The following is a 23,626-nucleotide window of genomic DNA, read 5'->3' as shown; positions in this document are numbered from 1 at the left end:
TCAAGCATCCTCTTTCTTTTGCTTTGACTTTGTGTATATGAGTGTTTTGTGAAAAGCATGACAGATTAACCTTTTTAATAAAACTGATTGAACAAGTCTTGATTTTAAATTTTTTTTTATATTCTGATAAGTTATGTTTAAAGGATAGTTCACCCAAAAATATTTATTAATAGGTATTATTTTAGTATTTATTTTATATACTATTATAACATTTATTAATATAATTAATTTAGATAATTTCTTTTTTTCCCATTGAAATTAAGCTATTAGTCATTAAATGTGCTTCTGTCTTTTTTATATTCATTTCCGTTTTAGTCATTTTAGCATAGTATTTCAGCTTATTCATCGTATATTTTTTTCAGTTGCCAAGGCAAGTGTGAGTTTAAGGTTTTTCACCTAATATTTATATTTAATTTTATTTCAGCTTTATTTCAATTAACAAAGTCACTTTTAAAGTTTAGCTAACAATATAATGTTATTATTTCCATGGAACACAAAAGGAGCTTGACAGCCATTGTCATAACAGTTGTTATATTGTAAGAGCTGCATGAAGGTGTTTTGAAAAGTTCTTTTGTGTTCCACAGGAAATGTAACAGCACACAGATTTTGAAAGTCATGAGTAAAATGACAGAATATTCATTTTTGAGTGATCTATTCCTTTAATGCTGAAAAACAGACTGATTACGACGTCACCACCCACACAAATGTTGCATGAAAAGATAAATGACTCACATTTGACACCACACTAACTTAGCCATTATGACAATATTTTGCTGCTATTGACTCAATATGACTGATGTAATATAACAGTATGCTTTATCTAAAGAATGGTGGACACACTCCCACACATGACCCCCTCTCTGTCATCTCTTCATTGTAGAATACACAATCCAGTCCTGTCAAGCTTCTTCAGAAACACACACACTAGTGGTGGGCAGATAATTAGCTGCGCATGTCTTCCAACCTTAAGAGGCTTTTAAGAAGGCTGGGTCGTGTGCTAAAACACTCTTATATAATCAATATTGGGGATTATATAAATGGGGATAGCTTGTTTCTAATGTCTTTATAGCTGGAGTTTATTAAGATTACCCTTTACTTAAACTGCACAAAAAGATTAAACGTTGAGGCGGTGGAACGCTTCTGAGAGCCATCAGTGAAAAGCTACTGGTGCTGGATCTGGTGTGTCCATTAACTTGTGTTTGGTTTGGGATAGAATTGAGCAGCTAAATCAATGTATTTTCTCTCATGCTCCCTACAGCATTGCAGATACAGATGGAGAAACTGGGCCAAACTGCGTAACACGCACATTTTGTGTAACTCACACTCTGGGAACTCTGAGACTGTTGCACGATTGTCCAGAGCGGCCAGCGAGACAAGAAACGTGAACCAACATCTCAGCGGAGTCTTCTGAAAGTGAAATGAGGATGTGTTATTAACACTTTTTGAGAAAATATTTCAATTCTAACTCTTTACAACTTTCATTTATTCCTATACACAATTTACGTACAATTTTAATGACAATAGTGCTTGAAAGAAATACAACACACACATATCTGCTGTAAGCTATGACACTGACTAATGTTTGAAATGACTTGTCAGTAAACTCAGTAGCTATGTTTTATTTTGAAGGCTGCGCCTTATGGAGGTTGCGTTTGTTGGCCACATTCATCACTGAGGACGTCTCATTTAAGAAAATTAACCATTATAAAATGGTTGTTCCTTGTGAGGCATAAATTACTGTAATTTCTTTCATACTCTGCAATGTAATGGTTACTTTTCCTAAATGAGATGGCCTAAATGACGTTTTCGGCCGACAAATGTGAACTCTGGAGGCCGCAGCTTTTGAATTGAGACAGCAAATTTTCTGAAAGCTATACTCATGTATAGCTTTAAGACTGAACCTCCAAAAAAAGGAAAATATTGCTGTTATATGTCAAAATACTGTATGAGGCATCCTTTCAGAAGTGTTCTCCTTGTAGAGGAACACCCACAATGACAATCAATCCTCATGACGTGTGTGTATGTGGCTGACAGCTGTTGCAGACACCTCTATTATCTGTGCTAAAGAATGAATCGGTCTGTCTTTGGTTTTTCAATGTTCTTTTTTATCAGATACCCATGTCAAGGTCATCTTTGTGAGTCCTTATTTGATAATGTTATTAATATTAAATAAAATAAGTGGTGCCTTTATTAAAACAACTAACACATATTAAAGAGATATTTCACTCAATATGAAAATTATCACTTTTTCAGCCTCGTTTTTTTTAACTCATATGACTTTCTCTCTTCTGTGAAGCAAACAATTATAATTTTTTAACTTATATTTTTAATTTTTATTAGATTTTATTTATTTTTTATTAGTTTATTGAATTACATTTTCAACGATAAATATTTGACATTTCTGATGAAAGTAGATTGGGACAAGGCCTTAGTTAAAAATAAATATACTAAAATGTATTTGAAATACATTTATTTCATGCTAAGTGTACTACAGATACATTTACATATTTATGTGCTTTTAGTATGGTATGCGACTGGTGCATGTAAAGACCAATATTATTCAAAGATCATACAATCCTCATCGATACTGACATTAAAACACATTTTAGGCTTCATATTAAGAAATGTGCATTGAGCACAAGTAGTACTCAATACAGTTGAATTATAATTTTTATATCAGTAAGTCTCGAGTGATACGTCAGTAAATATGTTAATAGATTTTAACTATACTTCACATGAAATAAATGTATTTTAAATATATTACTTTTTTACAAGTCGTAGTTACCATTTATTCTCATTATATGGAAAAGAGCAGCTTGGACAATCTGTTAAATATACTTTTGTATTTCACAGACAAAAAAAAAGTTTTTTTTAACAACATAAGGGTGGGTAAATAATGACAGAATCTACCCTTTTTGGGTGAACTGTCCCTTTTACAACAACAGAAATATTGGACTTTTTTGATGAATAAGCGCTCTATAATGTTGTATTTGGTCGCTGCAAAACTGATGGTAGAGCGATGTGGGGAAAAAATTTATAATAGAATAAATCAGATTAAAGCTGATCCTTTAATACACTGAGCCTCATTTGATTCTGTGCACTGGTGACTTACAGCAAACTGTCTGATAACAGACGTCTGGAGTTTTTTTTTTTTTTTTCAGAGCAGTGAGGATTGTGTGCAAATGTATTTTTAGGTATATTCTCCTTTCTCTATGTGCCTGTGTGTATGAGAGCTGGAGCTTGTCATGTCTGTCAGTGGAGGAACTGTGCTGCCATTGGTCGATTCCCACGCATTCAATCAGAGCTGTGGCTTGTGTTACACACATTCCCACACACTAACACACATACATGCACTCAGAGGAAGAAACGAGACCTTCACTGTTAAACCAGCCGACCTCAAAGCTCCATCACTGGCAGTAAGTATATCCAAATTCCAAACTTTTCTATTGATGTCTATGGAATAGGCTATGTGACATCTGTCAGTCTCTGGACAGAAAGATGAGTCACTGTGCACCTGCATCTGGTGAGAAATATTTTTATGCATCTTTAACAGAGTTTAAAAAGGGGTCAGATTTACACTTAAGAGTTTTGGCAGTTTGTGTATTGTGGTGGGAAAGTCTTAAGGAGAAAAGACAGGGAGGAGAGAAAGACGATGCCTTTTTTGGTGTTACATTTTCAATTTGTTAGAGTGTATTCATGCTGCTTTTCTGTCGAGTGTGTGTGATGGTAGCTACAAAAACACTGAAGACATAGGAAAAAGAAAGAAAAAAAAAAACATGCAGAGCCTGAGCCAATATCACAGGCAGCAAACAAACAGAATATCCTTCACCAAACTTACTGTCGTTATTTTTACCATGTTGTTCTGCAAACAGATTGGAACTGCATATTCTGGAATAAAGCTTTGCCTCACTCCCTGACACATCCAAAGATGATTTCAATTTATTTGCAAGATTCTCTGGATCTTTACATTTGTCAATTTTACAATCAGATCACCCAAGATGGATATTAATAATAGGTAAAAGGACCAGGATAAGTTAGATTTATTTTTTTAAATAAACAAAATTATGTCACTGTAACAATTAAACCTTGCTAATCTTGGCGTTATTTTAAAAAGACATGTAAACATATGGATATGAAGTTAGAATGTGGTATTACACAATAAATAGTGTTTGCATCACAGCTGACATCACTGCAATAGAACAGTGGCAGGTGAGTAATACAGATTTCTGGGTTATTCCTGGAAAACATGATGATACACGAGGACTGATTTGGCTTAGTCTAAGTCATTGTCATTATTAATGGAGGATAGGTTTTGTCCATAGAGATGGTTTTTTTTAATTTTTTATCAATCAATCAATCAATCAACATACAACTGCATCATATCTAACTTTATTTTTCCAAAACCAAATGTAAGAGATCTATGTCAGCACAGAGGATGCATAGTTGGGAAAAAAAGTCTCAGAGGATTTATAAGTACAAAAGCGGATTTCTCCAGGGAGATTTTTTGTTTTATTTTCAGAAAAAGCACATATAAATGCATATTCACGCTTTATTTACATTTTTTATTTAAAATACTGATACAGTAAATACATTCAGATGGACATATAATCACAAAATTAACCTGTGCAGCGATCAAGCTCTTTATTTTAAACATATAATATACAACTGATTGCTAATAGTTTTAGATAAATATATAAGTAAATTCATTAGTTAAATAGCCTAAATAAATAAACTGATTGCTCAGTAGGTTTCCCGGATGAGCGGTCAGTACCGAACGTCGTTATTCAAAAATCAGTGACACTGGATGCCGATATTAGCCAATCAAAATCAAGTATTAAAATGTAAACTAAATATTTTTCGTCCTTTATAGTACACACACATATATGTATAAACGTGAGGATAATGTTGCAAAGCGAGATTGACCTTGGTCAGAATTATGGACTGTATGTTCAAAATCGCGTGGGCAAAGCAAAGCGTTCAATAGTTGGGTGAGAAAGTGTGGGCGCCCAGAGGGACAGAGCGGCTCTGTAGCTCAGTGCAACCAGTGCTGGCGGGGTTCAGACATTCAGTTGCGGCCGTTTCTGTCAATATCTGTTCTATCTGCTCTATTTCACCGCTCTGACAATCGCTGAAGGATCGATAGGTCTGAACAGGAGTTTGTCGCGAGCTTGATTTTCCCTCTTCGAGTTCAACCATATGAATTACTCCCGACGCGTCGCCATTTGGTTACTTGCGTTATCTGTACAAATTATACAGGCATGTGCGTATTGCGGTAGATTGGAGATGATATCCGTTTGGCTCCTGTTTTTAAAGCTGCTGGTAGGTATGAAAATACTGAAGCTTTGTGCATCTGTTGCATCCGTATCTGCTTGAGCGAACATCTGCATGCGCAAGGCACGAAGAGGGAATGATGCAGGAATTCGGTGTGCTGCATTTGTACTGTTGTGTGCAGTGTATTTAAAAAGAGTTGTGATACTGCGTTGTCTCCATCCGACATTCCGTGATTGATTGGTAATGCATTGTATCTGCTTGCAATGTCAGTGCTGCAGTGATAGGCTACAAACACACACTCTGATGTTTCACTAATCAAAGTCACTTCAGTATCATTTACTAGAGAGAAAAGGCAAAAAAAAAAAAAAAATAGGCAAAATTACATCAGTCACCATTCACTTTTACTGAATAGAAACAAGATGCATTGCAAGTAAATGGTGACTAAGGCTGTTAGTCCCTAATACATTTTTTTTTCGGTGAACTATCCCTTTAATGTAACAGTCACACTTATTGGATAATATCTGATGACATCATTTTTCCTCTGCATAATTACACCTCTGTCAAAGTGGATGTACTGTAATGTTCAGACATCAGAAATGTATTTTTCAAAACAGGCAGGATGGGTCTGGGGTTAATGGTGGTCACAGCACCAGCAGGCATGCATAAAAGAACATCCCAACTGCTCGATATGAGCAATAGATTTGTTTCTCTCTCTCTCACTGGATAAACTCAGGCTGATAGCCATAATAAACCTACGGCATGGCACTTTGATAAGGTTGGCTCTGACTAGTGAGCTGCTTCTACATGGCTCATAAACAGGACAGCCTCCTCAGATCCAGCATGTTGCCAAGCAACCACTACTTTTCAGGGGAAAAAACGCAAAACAGACTGAAATCATATCATGCCAATAAATTATGACTATGACAGTATCATATGAAATGGCATTATGATCATCCACATACTGTAAGCTTTATATTTTATGAGTGAAAACACTGAAGCAGCACATAGAAGGGGATGGCAAACTGCTAAGTGATAAATGATAAAACAGACATTTAAAATGATTTAATTAGTTCTTGTAACTAAATGCAGTCATCTAATTAGATTTTGGATTAATAGTACTTTCAAGAATGAAGTGTACTTCCTCAGAAGTGCTCACCTTCGCTTTGTTAAAGCTTAGGAAGTTTTGTGATCACAACTTGCCATATATGTTTTTGATTTATATTAGAGCAGGGATTTTCAGACTATTCCTAGAGTTCTCCCTTATTAAACCCAGTTGAACTGAACCAATTGAACCCAAAATTCATCAGCATATTATAGCTTTTATTTGAAATTACCTACTTAACCTACTCAGGGGTAAAATTGAAGAAGAATTCTGTGTTCTCTAGAAGCCACATATTTTGTGGCTCTGAATTTCTTTTAGGCTTCTAAAACATACTTTAATGTAGATTTTCAGCCCACTTTGAGATTGCATGCTGTTAGAAACCACTTCTCATGGTTATTTGCTATCAAAGAGGTCCTCCCACTTCTATCGCACAGCATGAATACAAGAATAGCTTGATCACTGACACTGTACAGTTCCACTAGAAACAGCACAAGGCTGGTTCTTCTTGCTCAGTGTTGTCTATACGAATTGCATCCAGAACTTTTCAAGGAGCAAGACTAGGAAAAAAATATTGTTAGTGTTTGACATGTTCAATGATTTTAGTATTGCTAAGCTTGGTGTTCCTTTAATTCTAAACAGCTCTTTTCGATGTAACTTCCATAGAGAGCCACAGCTGGTGTGCGAAGGTCATATGGAAGTGAACTAAATGACGGCAAAAGCACCTCTGTAAATCAGCAACAAAAAGAGCAAGAATACCTCTCTGAAACAGTCACTATGGAGACCAGCCAGCTTTCAGAAATGGCTGATCTAACAGACTGTAAAATGGATCCTGGGTTTACAGAGGACCAGACATGCCAATTCACTGAGGAGGTGAATGAATGTTTTGTCACATATTTCTCAGAGTGCCTGGATACCAAACAGAGCAACCCACAAGAAGATCTGGGTGGGCAAGAAAACAAAGCCATAACTAATGAATGTGATAGCTCAGGTGAATCTGATGGAAGCAAAGACTCTCAAGAAGGCATTCTGGTCAAGGTCAACGAGCAAGATGACCCAGACAGCAGAGAATCTTTGGCCTTTGAGTCTAATGAAGACCCTCTCGTGAATGACAAACCAGAAGAAGAAATGGAAATCAACAATTTGGATGATGCCCAGGAGGATAAACATGATGAACCTGAAGAGAGGGTGGAAGCACAAGACAATTCTGTTCTGGAAGCACAAGAAGGATCTGTGCTGGAAATACAAGAAGAATCTGTGCTGGAAGAACAAGAAGAATCTGTGCTGGAAGCACGAGAAGAAACTGAGCTGGAAGAACGAGAAGAATCTGTGCTGGAAGAACGAGATGAATCTGTGTTGGAAGCACAAGAAAAATCTGTGCTGGAGCAGCAAATGAATGAGCTTGTGATTTCTGAATTCCCATCTGAATCTTGTACGGATATGGATCGAGATGACCTAAGTGACTGTCTGCTGGTGGAGATGGCCATTATTTCATCAGACAGTGATGCTGAGGAGCCGTGGAGGTCTTTAGCTCCATCAGCTGTTGATAAAGAAGAGATTGAAGAGAACGGTGATCTCTTGGGTATGGATGAAGCAGAGGTAAACTCGGAAGACCAAGCAAGGCAGGAAGACAATGAGGTGATTGATAGCAATGCTGAACTTGAAGAAGAAGCTCTGGCTTTGAACATGAATGAAAGTGAGATTCTAGAACAACCAGAGTGTCCCACTGAATGTGAGCTGCAAGATATTTCTTTGGAGTCCTCTGCCCATTACTGTAGTCTAACAAAGATTGCAGAGGATGAGGAAGAGCTTGGTAAAACCTCAAAGCACAACCTTCAGCGCCTGTCTTGTTCAACTTCAGAGCTTGACAAAAAGTTGCCAAAAGACTTCTGCGTGGTTCAGGAAATAAAGAGCGAGAATGTCAGCACGGAGCATCTGGATTTTAGGGTGGCTCGCAAGCAGTGGCAGAAGATGGAAGAGCAAACAAAGGGTCTGGTGCACCGGCCAGTGATGAGGCAGGCATCTTGCCAGGGTGGACACAGCTTCATGTACACGCCTGTCCGCAACATTGATCGCCCCAGAAGAGACCCTGACATTGAGAGTCTTGGTCTGGGGGATTACCAGTACACTCAATTCAGCCCCTGTTCAGAGGACTCTGGTCTAGATGACACAAGCTACAGGTCTCCTTATGATGAGCCAGAAACTCCAGTGGAGAGGGAGATCCGTGAAGCTCTCGAGCGAGAGGAGAATTTCAGACGAGAAAGAGCAATGGCAAAGATGTCTGCTGAAGACACTATGCAAGTTAAACCCAGGCCTGGTGTTCTTCACCACAGCAGGTCAGAGCCTGGAGATAAAGGAAATATGTTTGACACTCCAGAGGACAGATGCAGATCTCAGAGGTCTCCTAGTGCAAAGACTCCAACTTTGTCCGTCACTGCTACATCTGGAAGAAGTCCCACATACCATGAAATGACCGCCAACAATGTCATTATACTTGAGCCGGATTCGTACCCCACCAGCCCACGGAGCCGAGGAAAAGGTGGGATGCTTTCTCCAGGGACGAGCAGCTTCCAAGAATGGCCATCAGACATGAATAATGTCATTATCCTGGAGACATCAAATCTCATCATTCGAAGTGCCTCGGAATTCTGCCTGAGCTCTGCATGTCAAGAGACACAAGAGAGCACCTTTCAGAACAACCCCTTCTTCAAACTGCGCTCCCACAGCACTCAGTCTCTGGTGGATCAGGAGATCAAGCTGGTGAGGCAAAGAGAAGAGGAGCTTAGAAGGCAGAGAGCACAACTCTATGTAAAGGAGAGATGCGACACAGTCCTCGTGTCCCCCAGCCAACTGCAGAATTTCACTTATGAGAAACCAGGTACCACATTCAGCAACTATTAGAGCAGGGGTGTACAAACTCGGTCCTGGAGGGCCACTGTCCTGCAGAGTTTAGCTCCAACCTGCCTCAACACACCTGCCTGGAAGTTTCTAGTATGCCTAGTAAGACCTAGATTAGCTGGTTCATGTGTGTTTAATTGGGGTCGGAGCAAAACTGCAGGACAGGGGCCTACAGGAGCAGGATTGGACACCCCTGCATTAGAGCATTTACTTCATTTATGTCATTACATAAAGATGTAGTTCAGTAAATGTCCTTTCTTTTATTTGGAAACTTTACAGGAGAGGTGCCAGCAAAATCCAAGTCATCCCCCTCATCTCCATCAAAGACGCGCAAAATGGATCGCTCCGCTTTGTCTTGCGACCACAAGGTACATTAAATTTAGGCATGCTATGATTTAAAGTTACAGACTTTTGAACTGTACATATTTTTCTGTTTGTCCTCTCATGAATCATATTTAACTGTCATGAATTCCATTGCAGTGTATCTTTCTGTTTTTCATTTGCACGTGTTTGACATCTCATTGATCTGTGCCCATTTCACCTTGAAACTGGAAACTGCATGCAGTTTTACAGGTGAAGCTTTCTCCTTTAGTTCCCTGAGGGACCTTACCCTCGAGTCAGACGGAAAAGTGCCCTGGCCCAGAGGTGGGAGGCAGGTATCTTTGCCAATCATCAGCAACAAGACTGAGTGATTTGCCTATATGACGCACTGAAGCACAAATCAAGTTTCCATTACAGTATAAGCATGTGCAAGTAGTTTTAGAGTAAAACATTCATTACTAAGACAAACCTAGAACTTAATAGGTGAGTAAAAATATTAACAACTGATGTCATACCTTTTAAAACATTTTTGAATGCTAGTAATTTCACTCTGAATTTTATCCTGTAAACACTTTTATATTATTGCAGAAGAAGAATTTATACAGTAATGTAATCCTAAATTGCACTATGTACAAAAATGATGCCAAACATTGAGAAATGTATTATTCTAATTTCACATTACATAACATGTTACATTAACCATACAGTGAAGAGCAGAAGCAAATAAAAATACATTTGTCTTTGATTTAATCTGATCAAAAGTGCAATTTAAGACCAGAGAAGGCCGCTGCTTGGAATGTCTAACAGAGTATATTGTGGATGTAGCTTCCAGAGGTGTTAGAAGAAAAGTAGCTGGCTTCTGTACAATAATTACATTGTGAGCCTTTTAAATGTGTTATGCTTTGATTGTCTGGATATAATGTGAACATTTATTCTTCTGTAAAAATAATTTAAAAGATGTGTGAAATTTAATTCATAATATTCATGTTTGAAATGTCTTAATAGATATGTTTCTTCCTTGCAGGATGTTTTCAATGCAAAATACTGTTCAAACCTTGAATAAAATGAAACTGATAATGACTTGTCTTGCTCTATAAATAATTAGGTCTTCATTCCAATTTCTGTAGTGCCATATGACTCATATGTTGGTTATATGTCCCCTATGGAGGCGAGCAGTGAGATACAGAATGCTGAGTTTCCAAGCACAAAAACAGCAAGGACAGCCACTCTAAACTTAGTATCCTGTGGAAGCAAAAATAAGAGTATTTGGTTAAGATGCTTAGAAGAACATTATGTACATGCTTAATCTTGAGCCTTATTGTAGGCCTTGATGGTAAGTTTTTGTTGAGCGTATTGCAATACCTAATTTGTTTAAGGAACAATTAAAGGAACAGTCCACCCATAGGCGTAATTTGCGGGTGGGACGGGTGGGACATGTCCCCACCACTTTTTGCCAGGGTCGATATTGTCCCTACCACTTTTTGAAAGTAATTGAAAAATACATTGCGGAAGGTTGTTCAGTCATTTAATTTAGGTGTATTTCTATTTTTTCTATTTTTAATTATTTCATTTATAAATTCATTTAAAAAAACAACAACAACAAAAACGAGTAATAAAGTGTACAATAAAGTACAATCATATCCTTATATATTATAATCACATTGCACTTGAATAAAGTTAAAGGTGTAATCTGCCGACTGTCCTGCAGGTGACCGCATAAACCTGTCTTCTAAAATGCACTTAGGGCTTTACGATTACTCCAGAGCACTCGTGGTACTACGATGATTTTCAAGTGCTACTTAAGTTACGATGCTTTTGGGAAACAGACCGTAATATTAACATCAGTCGTACGATCGTTTTTACGAACTTCTTAGGCTTACGAAGCTTTTGGGAAACGCAGCCCAGCTCCCTCTGTCAATGATCTAGCACCCCCTCAGCACCTGCGTTCAAAATTCTCAGGCGCCGCCCCTGGAACATCGATGTATTTTTGAAAAGCAAAAATTAAGTTTGTCCAACTCTAAACCCAGTCCCCAAGTAAATTAGGTTATTAAATAAAAAACTAGCAAAACGAGTTGTGAGGTGTCCCCACCACTTTTCAAAGCAAAGTTACGCCACTGAGTCCACCCCAAAAATAAAATATTTGCTGAAAATTTATTTATACTGTATATAAGAGGATGTAGGTGAGTTTGTTGCTGTGTTGGAAGAAATTTGGAGAAATTTAGCATTACATCATATGCCTATCAATGGATCTTCTGCAGTGAATGGGTGCCATCACAGTGAAAGTCTAATCAGCTGATAAAAACATCACAAAAATCCACAGGTAATACTCATGACTCCAGTGTCCAGTCCATCAAATGAACATCTTGTGAACCGAAAGCTGTATGCTTGTAAGAAACAAATATATCAATAAGATGTTTTTAACTTCAAATTGTTGCTTTCAGATAAAATATGAGTGCTCTATCCATAATATTGCTTTCTTCAGCGAAAAAGTCATCTAGTCTCAAGCAGGAGAGAAATATGCATAAATCAAGCACCATTTAGAAGTGAAAACAGTCCAAAACAATTCTAAACAAACATGTTGATGGATTTTGAGCGGATGAACATTATTATGGACTATGGACTGGTATTTTGGCCAGAAATTACAGATTAAAGATAAAATGCCTCAATGTTGGATTTCTTTCTTACAAACTCACAGGTTATTGCTTCGCAGGACAGTAATTGATGGACTGGAATCATTACTTGCGGATTATAGTGATGTTTTTATCAGCTGTTTGAACGGCACCCATTCACTGCAGAGGATCCATTGGTGAGCAAGTGATGTAATGCTAAATTTCTCCAAATCTGTTCAGATGAAGAACAAACTCATCTAATTCTTGGATGGCTTGAGGGTGTCAATTTTAGCCAACTTTTCATTTTTCGGTGAACTGATCCTTTAGTGTTTTCATCTCCACCATTATGTTTGAGTAAAGTGTAATAACTTACCCAGGTAACATCCTCTGAAATGTCTGAGAGAACTGGACGTTCATCTTCCTTTCCACTCCCTGCTGAAACAAGAGAAATTGCTAAACATACAAATATATTATTTTGAACAACATATTTTGCTTCATTTCACTCTCAGTTTGAATCATTTTGCAATTTATGTCTGAACCCCAGGCAGAGGGAACGTGACTCAATAGGCACCGTGTACTCCCAGCTGAATCAGATTGGGAACGTGTCACTTATGAACCAAAAACTTTTAAACAAATAAAATTAAAATACAGTTAAATGAGGTTGAACTGCTTTTGCAGTCTTTCAAATGAATTAAAAATAAGAATGAGTTACATACACACCTTTTCTAATAACATCATGCTTATGAAGTTTTAACACCAGCTTTAACACAATGGTCCAAACCACAAAAGCAGAGAGAAGCCCTGTGGTCCAAGGATAAGGCAGCAAAAGAGACTGTTGCCTTATTCCAAAAAACATGGAAACCACTGAAATAATAATAATAATAAAGTTACTTGACATTTAAAAAAAAAAATTCAATGTGATATTACTGATAGAAATTGCAAAATTACAAAGAGCAAATTCACCGGCTATAATCTCAGCAGCATTTCCAACAGCCCAATGCAACCAGTTGAAAATCCATCGCCTGAGAAAAAGAAATGATTGTCCTGTGTTAAGTTATATGTTCAAGTTGTGTTATATTCAAGTAAACTGAGGAGTCATTACCGTGAGGAATCTGGAGCTGGTCTGAATGCAGCCATTATAGGCTGACAGAAAGCGAGAATCATAACAGTGCAGCCGAGGTATGGATGAGCACCAGCTCTCTGCACAGAACCAGTGTCATTGCAGTATTGTTATCTAAAACTAAAACTATTACAAAACTATTTTTGTTCATTGAAATAAAGCTGAAATATTAGAATTAGGATTAGACTAAACTAAAACTCCAATGAACTGTAAAAGTGTAATAAAGCTATATAGAAATATTTAAAGGGGTCCTATTATGCTCTTTTACAAAGCCTTGATTTTGATCATATAAATTGGTTCCAGGCTGACAAATCCATTAGTTGGAGCAACTTATTATTGAGTAATTAACTTAAAAATATGTTTGTTTTACAAATATTTAAAGGGGTCCTATTATGCTGTTTTACAAAGTCTTGATTTTGTTTTGGGGGTGTACTAGAACAGGCTCTCATACTAGGTTGTTCGAAAAACACATTATTTTTCACATATTTTACATTATTACAACTCCTCTTTCCCCAGTCTGGCATGAACGGCTCGAATAGTTCCTGTATCAAGTGAAGGGCCGCCTTCTGAAATACGAAATGTGTTGTGATTGGTTAGCTGGGCCAGTGTGTGTTGTGATTGGTTAGCTGGGCCAGTGGGCCAGTGTGTGTTGTGATTGGCAGCCCTCGGCGCCTGGTCGGGAAATGTCATGCCCCTTACCATAGCCGCCTGCTACCTTCAGTGTAAATATTGCGTCAAAATCAAATCAATTTGAGCGCGATTTAAACCCGGATGATTGTAACCACACTAAGTTCATCTGCCTTGAGAAAGCTAGCGTGTCTCCAACATACTGATAACACTCGTTGCCTTCTCTAGCGCAGCTCAACCAGGTCTCGTCCCATTCGTCGATATTTGTGATATCACAAATCCCGGAAAATATGCGTTGTAGTCCAAACGAGTCATTCGTTGTAGTTTTTGAAAAGTGATTTCTGTTAAATAAAATATCTCCTTTTGAAGTGGACTGTGAGCTTTGTAACTTTGCAGATCTTTTTTATGCTCAAACAGCAACATTACAGACTAACTAGTTGAAAAAGTGAAAAAGCATAATAGGACCCCTTTAACAAAAAACAAGAGCTTATTAAAAATAAAATAACACACAACAATATGAGTATAAAAGTAAAAACAATAAAAGTACAATAAAAATAAACTAAAATTAATATGGAAAATGAAGGCTAATTCAAAATATTAAAATATTGAATAAAGAAATACTAAAATAGTATATAAATAATACTAAAATAACTGCATAGAACCTATATATAAACACATATTGTAGACAATTCAACACAGGCTACAATATTATAAAATCCACACCACAATAACAAACACTCTCTGATCCTGACATTAGTCTTAAATGAAACAGGGCCCCCCAATGGCAAGGAGTGAAACTGTGAAATGTCATATATTTAATATTGTCACTGTTTTAAAGATAAATTACATTGTATTACAGAGCATAGCCTCATAGGCCGAAAACACAGGCTTTACTCACTGTGCTCCATTTTCCTCTGTAGACAAAAGGAAAAACAAAGCCCACAGCTGTCAGCAAAACTGTAAGAGACATCAACATGCGATGCACCTGTGAAAAAAAATTTAATTATGAAAAATATTAAATATGCAGACAACTATGAATACTAAGTAAAATAAAAGTTCAGAATATGCAAGCAACCACAAAAACATAGATGCTGATTTTATAGATTTTATTGAAATAGAAGCATAAGTGTATATACTACATAAGTGTATACACATACTGTATAAAAGCATACCTGAAACCATATTTTTTGCCCAAACAATGTTTGTTCTGGCCAGTCAGGTTTAAAATAGGCAGCCATTATTTTTCCAGTGCTTCCTGCTAGCATCCAGGCAATCAGCATTAGAGCTCCTGCATTTAAATTATATATTTTATATTCTATTTGGAAACTTGCAAATCACAGTATTTTGCATTTTACACACATTTCTTGTAAAATGTAGTGGTTTATTAAATAACCAATTTGTCATTTAACTGATCCGTTATCCACACCAGCTACTGTACACTTTTTAAGAGCACAGTGGTGATAATTCATGGATTGCCCATTCCAGGGTTTGAACATGCAACATTTCCATTTCCTGACCATACATTTAACCATTCAGGGGATTCTCAGTATCCTGCAGTAAACTTAATTAGAGCAGAACACTTACCATGATATTTCATGAGCAGTGGCGATCGAGATCCTGTCAGTATCTCAGGAGGGCCGGTAATGATCTGATGATGGGACGATATCAGTGGCTGCCACGTGTGTCTGTGGATCATACCTGCAGCACAATAACAAAACTGATGAGATAACTTGACTAAAGCTTAATGTCACACATCATTTCGATCATACCATAAAGATAGCATATTAAAAAAATTGTATCCGAAGTTCCTCTAAAATGCAAGACAATTGCTGTAAACATTCAGTACATCACCTGATCGAAGTGTTTTACAAATGTATTTATGCTTGTTTCCTTGTAAAGGTTTAATTCAGGCTTTAGCAAGCTAGCTGTGACTATTTTATTCCCCATGCACCCAGTGACCCGGTCATAAAATAAATGACAGGAAACGAGTACTGATTGCTCAGGTCTTCACAGACACTTGTTAATCAGTAAAGTCAGAAATCCGGATCTGTGGAGTAACACGCAGTGCGGAGGCCATAAAACAAGGTTACACGCGACACTGTATCTGATGAGACGCTTAATCATTTGCCAAAACTTTTTCCAAGAAGGTGAAATACAGCCCTTTTGGAAAATGCTGAAGGATGCCATGACCGGAAAGACAATTGCTACTGTAATTCAGCATGCTGTAAATCTAGAAGTTAAAAAAGCCATAGTTTTACACACATAAGGCAGATCAGAACATTTAATCTACAGTAGCTATTGTAGTATGTCATCAGTGTTATTTTAGTATTATTTATATACTATTATAGTATTTATTAATATTTTGTTTGTAATGTTTTATTTTTATATTTTCAGCTTTTATTTTAGTCACTTTATGTGGTTTTGTCTTTTTTTATTTTTCTATTCAGCTTTCTAGTTCATATTCATATGGAAAAAAATACTATTAGAGTAATGGCTACCAGCAATTGTTTGGTTCCCAACATTCTTCAAAATATCTTCTTTTGTATTCAGCAGAGGGAATGACATGAGGGAAATGATGAAAATGTTTTCATTTTTGGGTGAACTATCCCTTTAAAATGATTATATTTCTGTTAGTTTCTCAGGCAATATTTCTCATTTTTGTGTCATTTTCTAAAAAAATTTTTCATCTAATATTTATATTTTATTTCAGCTGGCTTGTTTATTTCTGTATGTCATTGATGCAGTTAAAAAGCTCACCATATTCCGCAGTCCCGTGTGCTACAAACAGGTAGTAACTGCTGTTAAGGCTGAATCGGACCGGATCCTGAGGAGTGTAGATGGACCTGGAGAACTTGCACTGAATGACCCCATCAGAAACTCTCCAGCCTACATCAGTCAGCACAGACTGCAAGGGAAGTGAATCATGCTTATTACATTTACGACTGCATAAAACTTAGAGGACACGCTGACATCTTTTTTATAGGTCTTAAAATTAGGCTGTAACATAATGCAATACTAAAAACAGCCAAAAAAGCATCACAACCATAAAGTGCTCTCTCACCTTGGATGATACCTCTGGATATGTCCGGCCTGTTGTGTGTGCAGCCTCCACACTTACACGACCCTCGTCATTTATGCACAAGTACGCATCATCATCTCCCTACCAAACATCAAGATCTTTAGGGTCACATGAATATATCTAATCAATAATGCACTAAACACAATTGTAGCACTGGAAGGTTTGCATTTGATCATGCTCACCATCCATTTATCCTTGGAGAGAGCAAAGGAGACATATCCCTGTGCAGGGCCACTGAGCTCAAACGAAACTGTCTGGCCCAAAGTAGAATAAGAAAGGAAGAAGCAGTTTGTGTCCACAGAAGGGTTACAGCTGACAGGGTCAGTGAGACAAGACTTCGACGTGCCACATCCCTCTGAGGTGAACTGTAAGAGAATTCTTACAATGAAAGGCGATGTAATGCCGCTTATAGAAGCTGAGACGTTTATAATTCGTATTTTGGCACGTACTGGCTGAGGCAGTATAGAGGGGCTTGCTGAGTTTGTAGACATGACGGTGGTTGATTGAGATGGAGCGGGAGTCACGTCACCCTGAGATATGACAGGACCAGGAAGCTTGAGCCAGAAAATCTTGTAGTGGGCAAGAACTGTGGCACTTGATGTGGGAAAAAATTAGATATAAACACAAAAAAAGGTTTGAATTTTAAAAGATCCAGTATGCATCCAGTAAATGGTTTATGAATATTTTCAATATTGAAAGATAAGTCTAAATCGCACTCACAGAAACTGTACAGTGGGAGGAGCTTTGGACGGGGCTTTCCAAATCACCTGAATTTCTGTCTTTTTGGCATTACTGGTGTGACTAACTGCAGAACCCTTTAAAAGATAACACACTTTCTTTAATATTAAAAGCAGATTTTGAGCCACATTTCTCTTACAAAATAATCTGTGCCAATTGCAATTTATACAACATCACGGCGATGATCACCTACAACCAAATGATATTTAGTACAAAAGCACTCTTGCTCATGTGTTATTGCTTAAATACACAACCAAAAAAAGTCAATTATGCTCACCAAGATTCATGTATTTAATAAAAGCTACAGTAAAAACAGTAATATTGTGAACTATTATTATAATGTATATAAACTGTTTTCTATTTCGATATATTTTCAATTGTAATTTATTTCTGTGATGGCAAAGCTGAATTTTCAGCAGCCATTACTCTAGTTTTCAGTGTCACATGATCCTTAAGAAAGCACTCCAATATGCTGATTTTGTGCTCAAGAAACATTTCTTATTATTATCAATGCTGAAAACCATTGTGCTGCTTAATATTTTTGCAGAACCAGTGATACATTTTTCTTCAGTATTCTTTGATGAATAGAAAGTTCAAAAGAACAGCATTTACTTAAAAAAATATGTATATATAATTTTGGTAACAATTTAAAGGTCTTTATTCTCACGATTGATCAATTTTATGAATCCTTGCTGAATAAAATTCTTCTTACTGATGCTAATATTTTAAACTGTAATGTATATTGCAGGGTTTATATCGAAAGTTGCCTTTACTATACGTACCTCAATGCTGTTGCATGTCAAACGCTGAGAAATCTCAGGATCTACCAATGTGAATGAGCCAATAGCTGGTCCATCAGGGTTTGTAGCATCTCGGGCCTGAATTAGAAAGCCCTCAAAGTGCTCACTTCCAGAGAGAGTGACTATGGACATTGGACACATTGGAAGGGGTCATAAATAAAGGCAACTGGGAAGCAATCAATGTTCAACATTACTCAAGACATTTAAACTGGCAAAAATTATAATGATTGGATAATTCATATAGGTTTAACCCCCGTACCTCTGATATTGTCACCTGGGCTGAATTTACTGGCATTCACAGTCAGTGTGTATGGGCTGGCAGTAGTGTTGGGTTGGCTGTGATGTTCTGGCATCATGCTCTCACAAGATTTCTCCACCTTTCCATTTTTGTATCCACTTATAGAGGTCAAACACAAAGTCCCAAGAATAGCCAGAGCAGTTTGTAGATTCCACATTTCCAGCACAGGCAACGCGATCCTCATCTGTGGATATGCTAAGAGAAGAAAAGCATGTGTAAAATTATGGCCATTTTTCCTGATGTTATAGTTTACACTTGCTTGTTAAAATTCATTCAGGATTCACACATATATTGACTAATGAATTTCCACGATTTTTCCTTGAATTTTACAGTTGTTCGTAATTTCTGGAAAGGAATTTTTAATTCAACACAGAAAATGCTGGGGTGTATTTTTATTTGTATGTCAGTTTTTGTTTTTTTACATTAACTTTTGCATTCTGCATTAACTTTCCGTAATGAAGCAACAACAAACATTAGTAACATTCTCAGTCTCGAAATTGCATGACAATACCAATGACAATATATAGTATGTGTGTAAATAAATATGTTGGAAAAAGTGAGTGCAGGCTTTAGAGATTGAAAAGTAAGCACTGCTCTTACCTTGTCAACAACCTGTCTGCTCAGGTAATGCTGGTAGATAATAATTTTATGGTTTGAACATGAATGGGCGGGTCTTGTAACATTTTAGGACCTACAACCACAAGATGGAGACAAAATCTGAAGCAAATCGCTGGAGGTTAGTTGTTTGTTTTTATCTAGGCTATTTGTTATTTTTTATTTGCTTATTTGTTTATTCATAAAGTTAATTTAATGTCAATACCTCACTGGCCTACACTGTTTTTCTATCTAATCATCTAATTATTTGCATAAACATACACTGTGACTAAAACATTTCATTCAGTTGGCCATTGTGTCTTATACTAGTGTATTTACGGTAGAGGGAAGGGGCGAATTACAGCCGTCCTTCACCAGCGACAGGAACGTCCGTAAACCGAAAACAGGAAAATACACTGGTGTGTCTTTTAACCCTACTGCTCTTTAACACTGTATTGTCTTGCAAAAATGATCGAAATGTTTATATCAATTTAGATTTCAGACTGTCGTGCATCAGAAGAGAATAGTAGGCATGTTGCAGTGTAGGCCTATGTCTTGGCAAATATTACAGTTGCCCTGATTACTCATTTAAAATAGACTTGCTTGCCCTTTATCCGCTAGATTCTTAACCTCGACCAGTCTGAGTTAGAGGATACTTTTTGGCCGTGTCTTTAAATGCCAGTCATGTTTAGTGTAGTGATGGGAGTCCGATTCATTTAAGCTAATCGGTTCTTTCGATCAGTTTGTTTCAAAGAACCGGTTCATAAAAAAGATTCAGTGATTCTTTTTTCTCCTTGGCTTGGCATAGCGCTTTATACGAAAATATTCTATACAGTCTATGGTAATTACGTACAAATATTGCTGTTTATTTTGGATGTTTATATTCATTTTAACAATAATGTGTATTGTAATTCTATATGACAGTGTAGTGTTTTACAGCTATGATAAATAAGTTTACAAGCTAAATATAATTTGCATTTATGTTAAACAAAACAAAGATTAATTTTCTCTCTTGGGTGTAGTCATTTCTACAGTTGTGCTATTAAAGTAGCCTAACTTTTATCTCCATCAATCAAATCTTGTTAATTATAATTAATATATCGGTTCACTCACCCGATCTCGACTCATTAAGAATCGGACAATTCTAAAATACAGTGAACCAGTTCAACCGATTAAAAATATCCGACTCAAACGAATGATTCGTTCACAAATCGGACAGCGCTATAGTGTTAAACTACCAGAGGTGGTCTGTCGTCATGGTGCATTGAGCTTATATACTACCGTACGGATACAATTCCTGACGGAGGTATATTCCTGTATTCCTGCAGAGCCCTCTGGCAGTTTGGGCTGTTGTAGTGGTCACTCGTTTTGTCATGTTATATGGCTCTTGCATTCTGTCAAACGGTCAAATGTTGCAATAATTTTCCCTTGTACAGGAAACAGTTGCAATTCTGTGGTTATTTTGAAGCTACAGTCGGGCTTCTGTTAAATTTAAATGTCATCTTTTAAGTAATACAGTGTGATGATTTGCATATCTTTTGGTTCACTTTTCAGTGAAGGGGGTCCTGTTGATTTCCTGCTCTTCGCTGTATTAAGGACGTTCTAAAATAAGGAGGGCAAACATGACAGCAAAGCAAATAAGAGTGATGGTCCTCAATGACATGGAGAAACTCGACAGGACCCTCTTCCGTCTGGAACAAGGCAAGTTTCAGCTCACGTTTACCGCTTTGCCTCGTCCTGAGATATGAGAGTGTATTGTAGTGTGATCAGTAATGTAATGATCAGTAGTCTGTGTTACGTGCAGAACGTTTGTGGTTAACTTATTTATAGACGGTGTTGTGTTCTCAGGAGCCAGCTTTATGGCTCAATACCTTTTCATTCATGCACTAATAAATAGTAAATATAGCAGAAGAGTTTGGCACTGACTATATGAAAAGGTTACATGCTTTCTTCCATATGAGAAAGTTAATCCATTCATAATGGAACATTCAAGCAAATACATTTTGTTAAAGGGGTCATATGATGCTTTTTTAAAGATCATTATTTTGTGTATTTGGTGTAACAGAATATGTTGACATGCTTTAATGTTCAAAAACACATTATTTTTCAAATACTGTACATTATTGTAGGTCCTCTATGCCCCGCCTCTCTCAAACGCTTCGTTTTCTACAAAGCCCCCTCCTTTGACAAGCGCAGTCCGCTCTGATTGGCCAGCTGACCCAGTGCACTGTGATTGGCCGAACACCGCAAGCACTCGTCGGAAATGTAACGCACCTTACCATAATCGCGAGCTTCATCTTTCAAAATAAATGTAAAGACAGAGCAATGTCTTTACTCTGGGGAACAGAGTCGCGTGACAGACACAGTGAGGAAGCTGGTATGTGTTTGCAGTACACAAGCCACGGTTAAGACAGCTGACTCCACTGTGATGGCTGCTTCTACACTAACTGCGGTTACTGAAACCATGCTTTCTTTCTTTGCGTGCACATTTGGGCCGCATTGTGCTAATATTTCCACATAGTGAGGTAGATATGTGGGGGCATGTTAGAATGAGCCGTTTTCAGGGGGCGTGGCAGAGTCTTAACTTTGATAAAGAATATCTCTTTGGTTTTGAGACTTTAGTCTTTGCAACTTCAGGGATCTTATCTATGCACAATCAGCTTGTAACACTCCAAAGAGAAAGGTCAACTTGAAATCGCATCATATGACCCCTTTAAGAACTTTTCACTTTTAATTCCATGGATGCATTTTTGAGGAAGTTATCATTTGTCTTACTTTGTTCAAAATCATATGCATCCTCATCCTCAGATACAGTTAATGCTTTCATACGAGCTGAATATAGTTGGCATCTAATTTGTACCCAGATCTAAATTCTAGATCTTTTGAGAGAAAAACGTCCCTGTTTTAAAAAGTTTTATGCAAGTTCTTAATGTAAAATTTGTGAGATGAGGAAAGTTGTAGCCTATATGGAATAGGCTTTTGCCTTGATAATTATATTTATAATATTATATAGTAATAATGAGTACAGTAAGTACTTTTTAAATGATAACAGTTTTTTCTTTGTCTTTTTTTTGGGGGGGTTGTATCATGCTAATACAAATGAATTTTTGGACACTACTATGATGGTAAATAATATGGAATTTGTACAGTACAAATTACCACAGTTTTGCCATCTGGTACCGTTACTGTACTACAATTTATACCAGAATTTTACTGGTGCCATGCAGACGTGATGGAAATATATATTGGTATTATGAAACGGTTTACTAAATACATACAGTATGTCATTAAAAGTTTTGGAACACATTCCACCATTATTTATAGTAACTGATTTATTATTATTTATTTATTGTACCCCAAAAATGGCAAAATATGAGTTGCGGAGCTTATGTTTTGTTTCTGCTCAGGGTTTGAGCTGCAGTTTCGTCTGGGCCCCACTCTTCAGGGGAAACACGTACACGTTCACACCAACTACCCCACAGAAGGGGAGCGATTTGAGCGCTACAAGTTCCGCGTCTTAGGCTGGATTAACCCTACTGGCAGAGAGGATGATTCAGACAAGTTCTGCACCCTTGACCTCAAGATTTCAGGCTCCTACCAGTATTACTTTGGCCATGGGTCAGTTAGATGTTTAAAATGTTATATTAAAAGGTTTTCATCAGTTCTACATCTATATTTTGTTAAAACTGTACAACATATAATTTATTTTTACTCTTCAGAGATAAGGAGAAGTCTGGTGGTGGGTATATTGTGGTGAACCCAGTGCTCCGGGTAGGGGAGGACAACCACGTCTTGCCCCTAGACTGCATCAGTATCCAGACATACCTGTCCAAATGCCTCGGGCCCCTGGATGAGTGGCTGGACAGGCTAAGAGTTACCAAAGAGGCAGGTAAGAAGACAGCCAGTGATATTATATTAATTACACTTTTACCCAATTGTTTACCCAAAAAAATGACATTAACTGCATTTGAGCTTTTCTTAGCTTAGCAGTCTATTTGATTATATTATACACTAATCAATAACCAACAAATAACCATGGAGAAACTCAGCAAATAAATTTAAAGAGATTAAGTTAGTCCAAATTAGTAGGCCTAAAGCAGGGGTAGGCAAGTTCGGTCCTAGAGAGCCGCAGTCCTGCAGAGTTCAGCTCCAACCCTGAAAAAAAAACTCAC

At 37.3% G+C, this 23,626-nt stretch overlaps 3 protein-coding genes across 6 annotated transcripts in view; 2 read left to right on the top strand and 1 right to left on the bottom strand.

Moving 5' to 3' along the window:
- The first annotated feature begins 3,238 nt into the window (after positions 1-3,238).
- LOC107722596 (uncharacterized) lies at positions 3,239-10,646 on the top strand. Of its 2 annotated transcripts, none has more exons than XM_016531017.1 (4): positions 3,239-3,416; positions 7,037-9,248; positions 9,548-9,636; positions 9,861-10,646. In XM_016531017.1, the coding sequence occupies exons 1-4, from the start codon at positions 3,246-3,248 to the stop codon at positions 9,954-9,956; spliced, it is 2,568 nt and encodes an 855-aa protein (XP_016386503.1). In that variant the 5' UTR covers positions 3,239-3,245; the 3' UTR covers positions 9,957-10,646. The 2 variants fall into 2 exon arrangements, with proteins under 2 accessions (XP_016386503.1, XP_016386504.1); XM_016531018.1 differs by lacking the exon at positions 3,239-3,416 and adding an exon at positions 5,038-5,319.
- A 92-nt stretch (positions 10,647-10,738) lies between these two features.
- Positions 10,739-19,051, bottom strand: frrs1a (ferric-chelate reductase 1a). Its single transcript, XM_016530875.1, has 15 exons — positions 18,822-19,051; positions 18,545-18,684; positions 17,745-17,839; positions 17,474-17,618; positions 17,207-17,389; positions 17,007-17,105; positions 16,703-16,850; positions 15,530-15,643; positions 15,118-15,233; positions 14,844-14,930; positions 13,301-13,398; positions 13,162-13,220; positions 12,919-13,062; positions 12,572-12,630; positions 10,739-10,831 (listed from the first exon to the last, which is right to left on the bottom strand). Exons 1-15 carry the CDS (start codon positions 19,042-19,044, stop codon positions 10,739-10,741), a joined length of 1,803 nt encoding a protein of 600 aa, XP_016386361.1. The 5' UTR covers positions 19,045-19,051.
- A 749-nt stretch (positions 19,052-19,800) lies between these two features.
- The window catches only part of agla (amylo-alpha-1, 6-glucosidase, 4-alpha-glucanotransferase a), a 29,907-nt gene continuing 26,081 nt past the window's right edge, over positions 19,801-23,626 (top strand). For 2 of the 3 annotated variants that reach the window (XM_016530991.1, XM_016530993.1), the window contains exons 1-4: positions 20,679-20,760; positions 21,009-21,155; positions 22,862-23,072; positions 23,174-23,343. In XM_016530991.1, the coding sequence (XP_016386477.1) occupies positions 21,077-21,155; positions 22,862-23,072; positions 23,174-23,343 (460 nt within the window). In that variant the 5' untranslated portion in view covers positions 20,679-20,760; positions 21,009-21,076. Of the gene's footprint in view, positions 19,874-20,678; positions 20,761-21,008; positions 21,156-22,861; positions 23,073-23,173; positions 23,344-23,626 lie in introns of those variants that run through there. The other variant, XM_016530992.1, reaches the window with a different exon arrangement.

This window comes from Sinocyclocheilus rhinocerous, unplaced genomic scaffold, assembly GCF_001515625.1.
Source record: "Sinocyclocheilus rhinocerous isolate Xijiao unplaced genomic scaffold, SAMN03320098_v1.1 scaffold541, whole genome shotgun sequence".
In the NCBI taxonomy this organism is placed as follows: domain Eukaryota; kingdom Metazoa; phylum Chordata; class Actinopteri; order Cypriniformes; family Cyprinidae; genus Sinocyclocheilus; species Sinocyclocheilus rhinocerous.
Note: the sequence above shows the minus strand (reverse complement) of the source record. Positions and strands in the feature narration are given on the sequence as shown.

Coding starts and splice junctions, on each gene's coding strand:
- frrs1a (XM_016530875.1), bottom strand. CDS start 19,044: ATGAGGATCGCGTTGCCTGTGCTGGAAATGTGGAATCTACAAACTGCT. Junction 15,234..15,529: donor ACTGCTCATGAAATATCATG/GTAAGTGTTCTG, acceptor ATTTAAATGCAG/GAGCTCTAATGCTGATTGCC. Junction 12,631..12,918: donor GCATGATGTTATTAGAAAAG/GTGTGTATGTAA, acceptor TTGTTTCAGCAG/GGAGTGGAAAGGAAGATGAA.
- LOC107722596 (XM_016531017.1), top strand. CDS start 3,246: ATGTCTGTCAGTGGAGGAACTGTGCTGCCATTGGTCGATTCCCACGCA. Junction 3,417..7,036: donor TCAAAGCTCCATCACTGGCA/GTAAGTATATCC, acceptor TAACTTCCATAG/AGAGCCACAGCTGGTGTGCG. Junction 9,249..9,547: donor TTTCACTTATGAGAAACCAG/GTACCACATTCA, acceptor GAAACTTTACAG/GAGAGGTGCCAGCAAAATCC.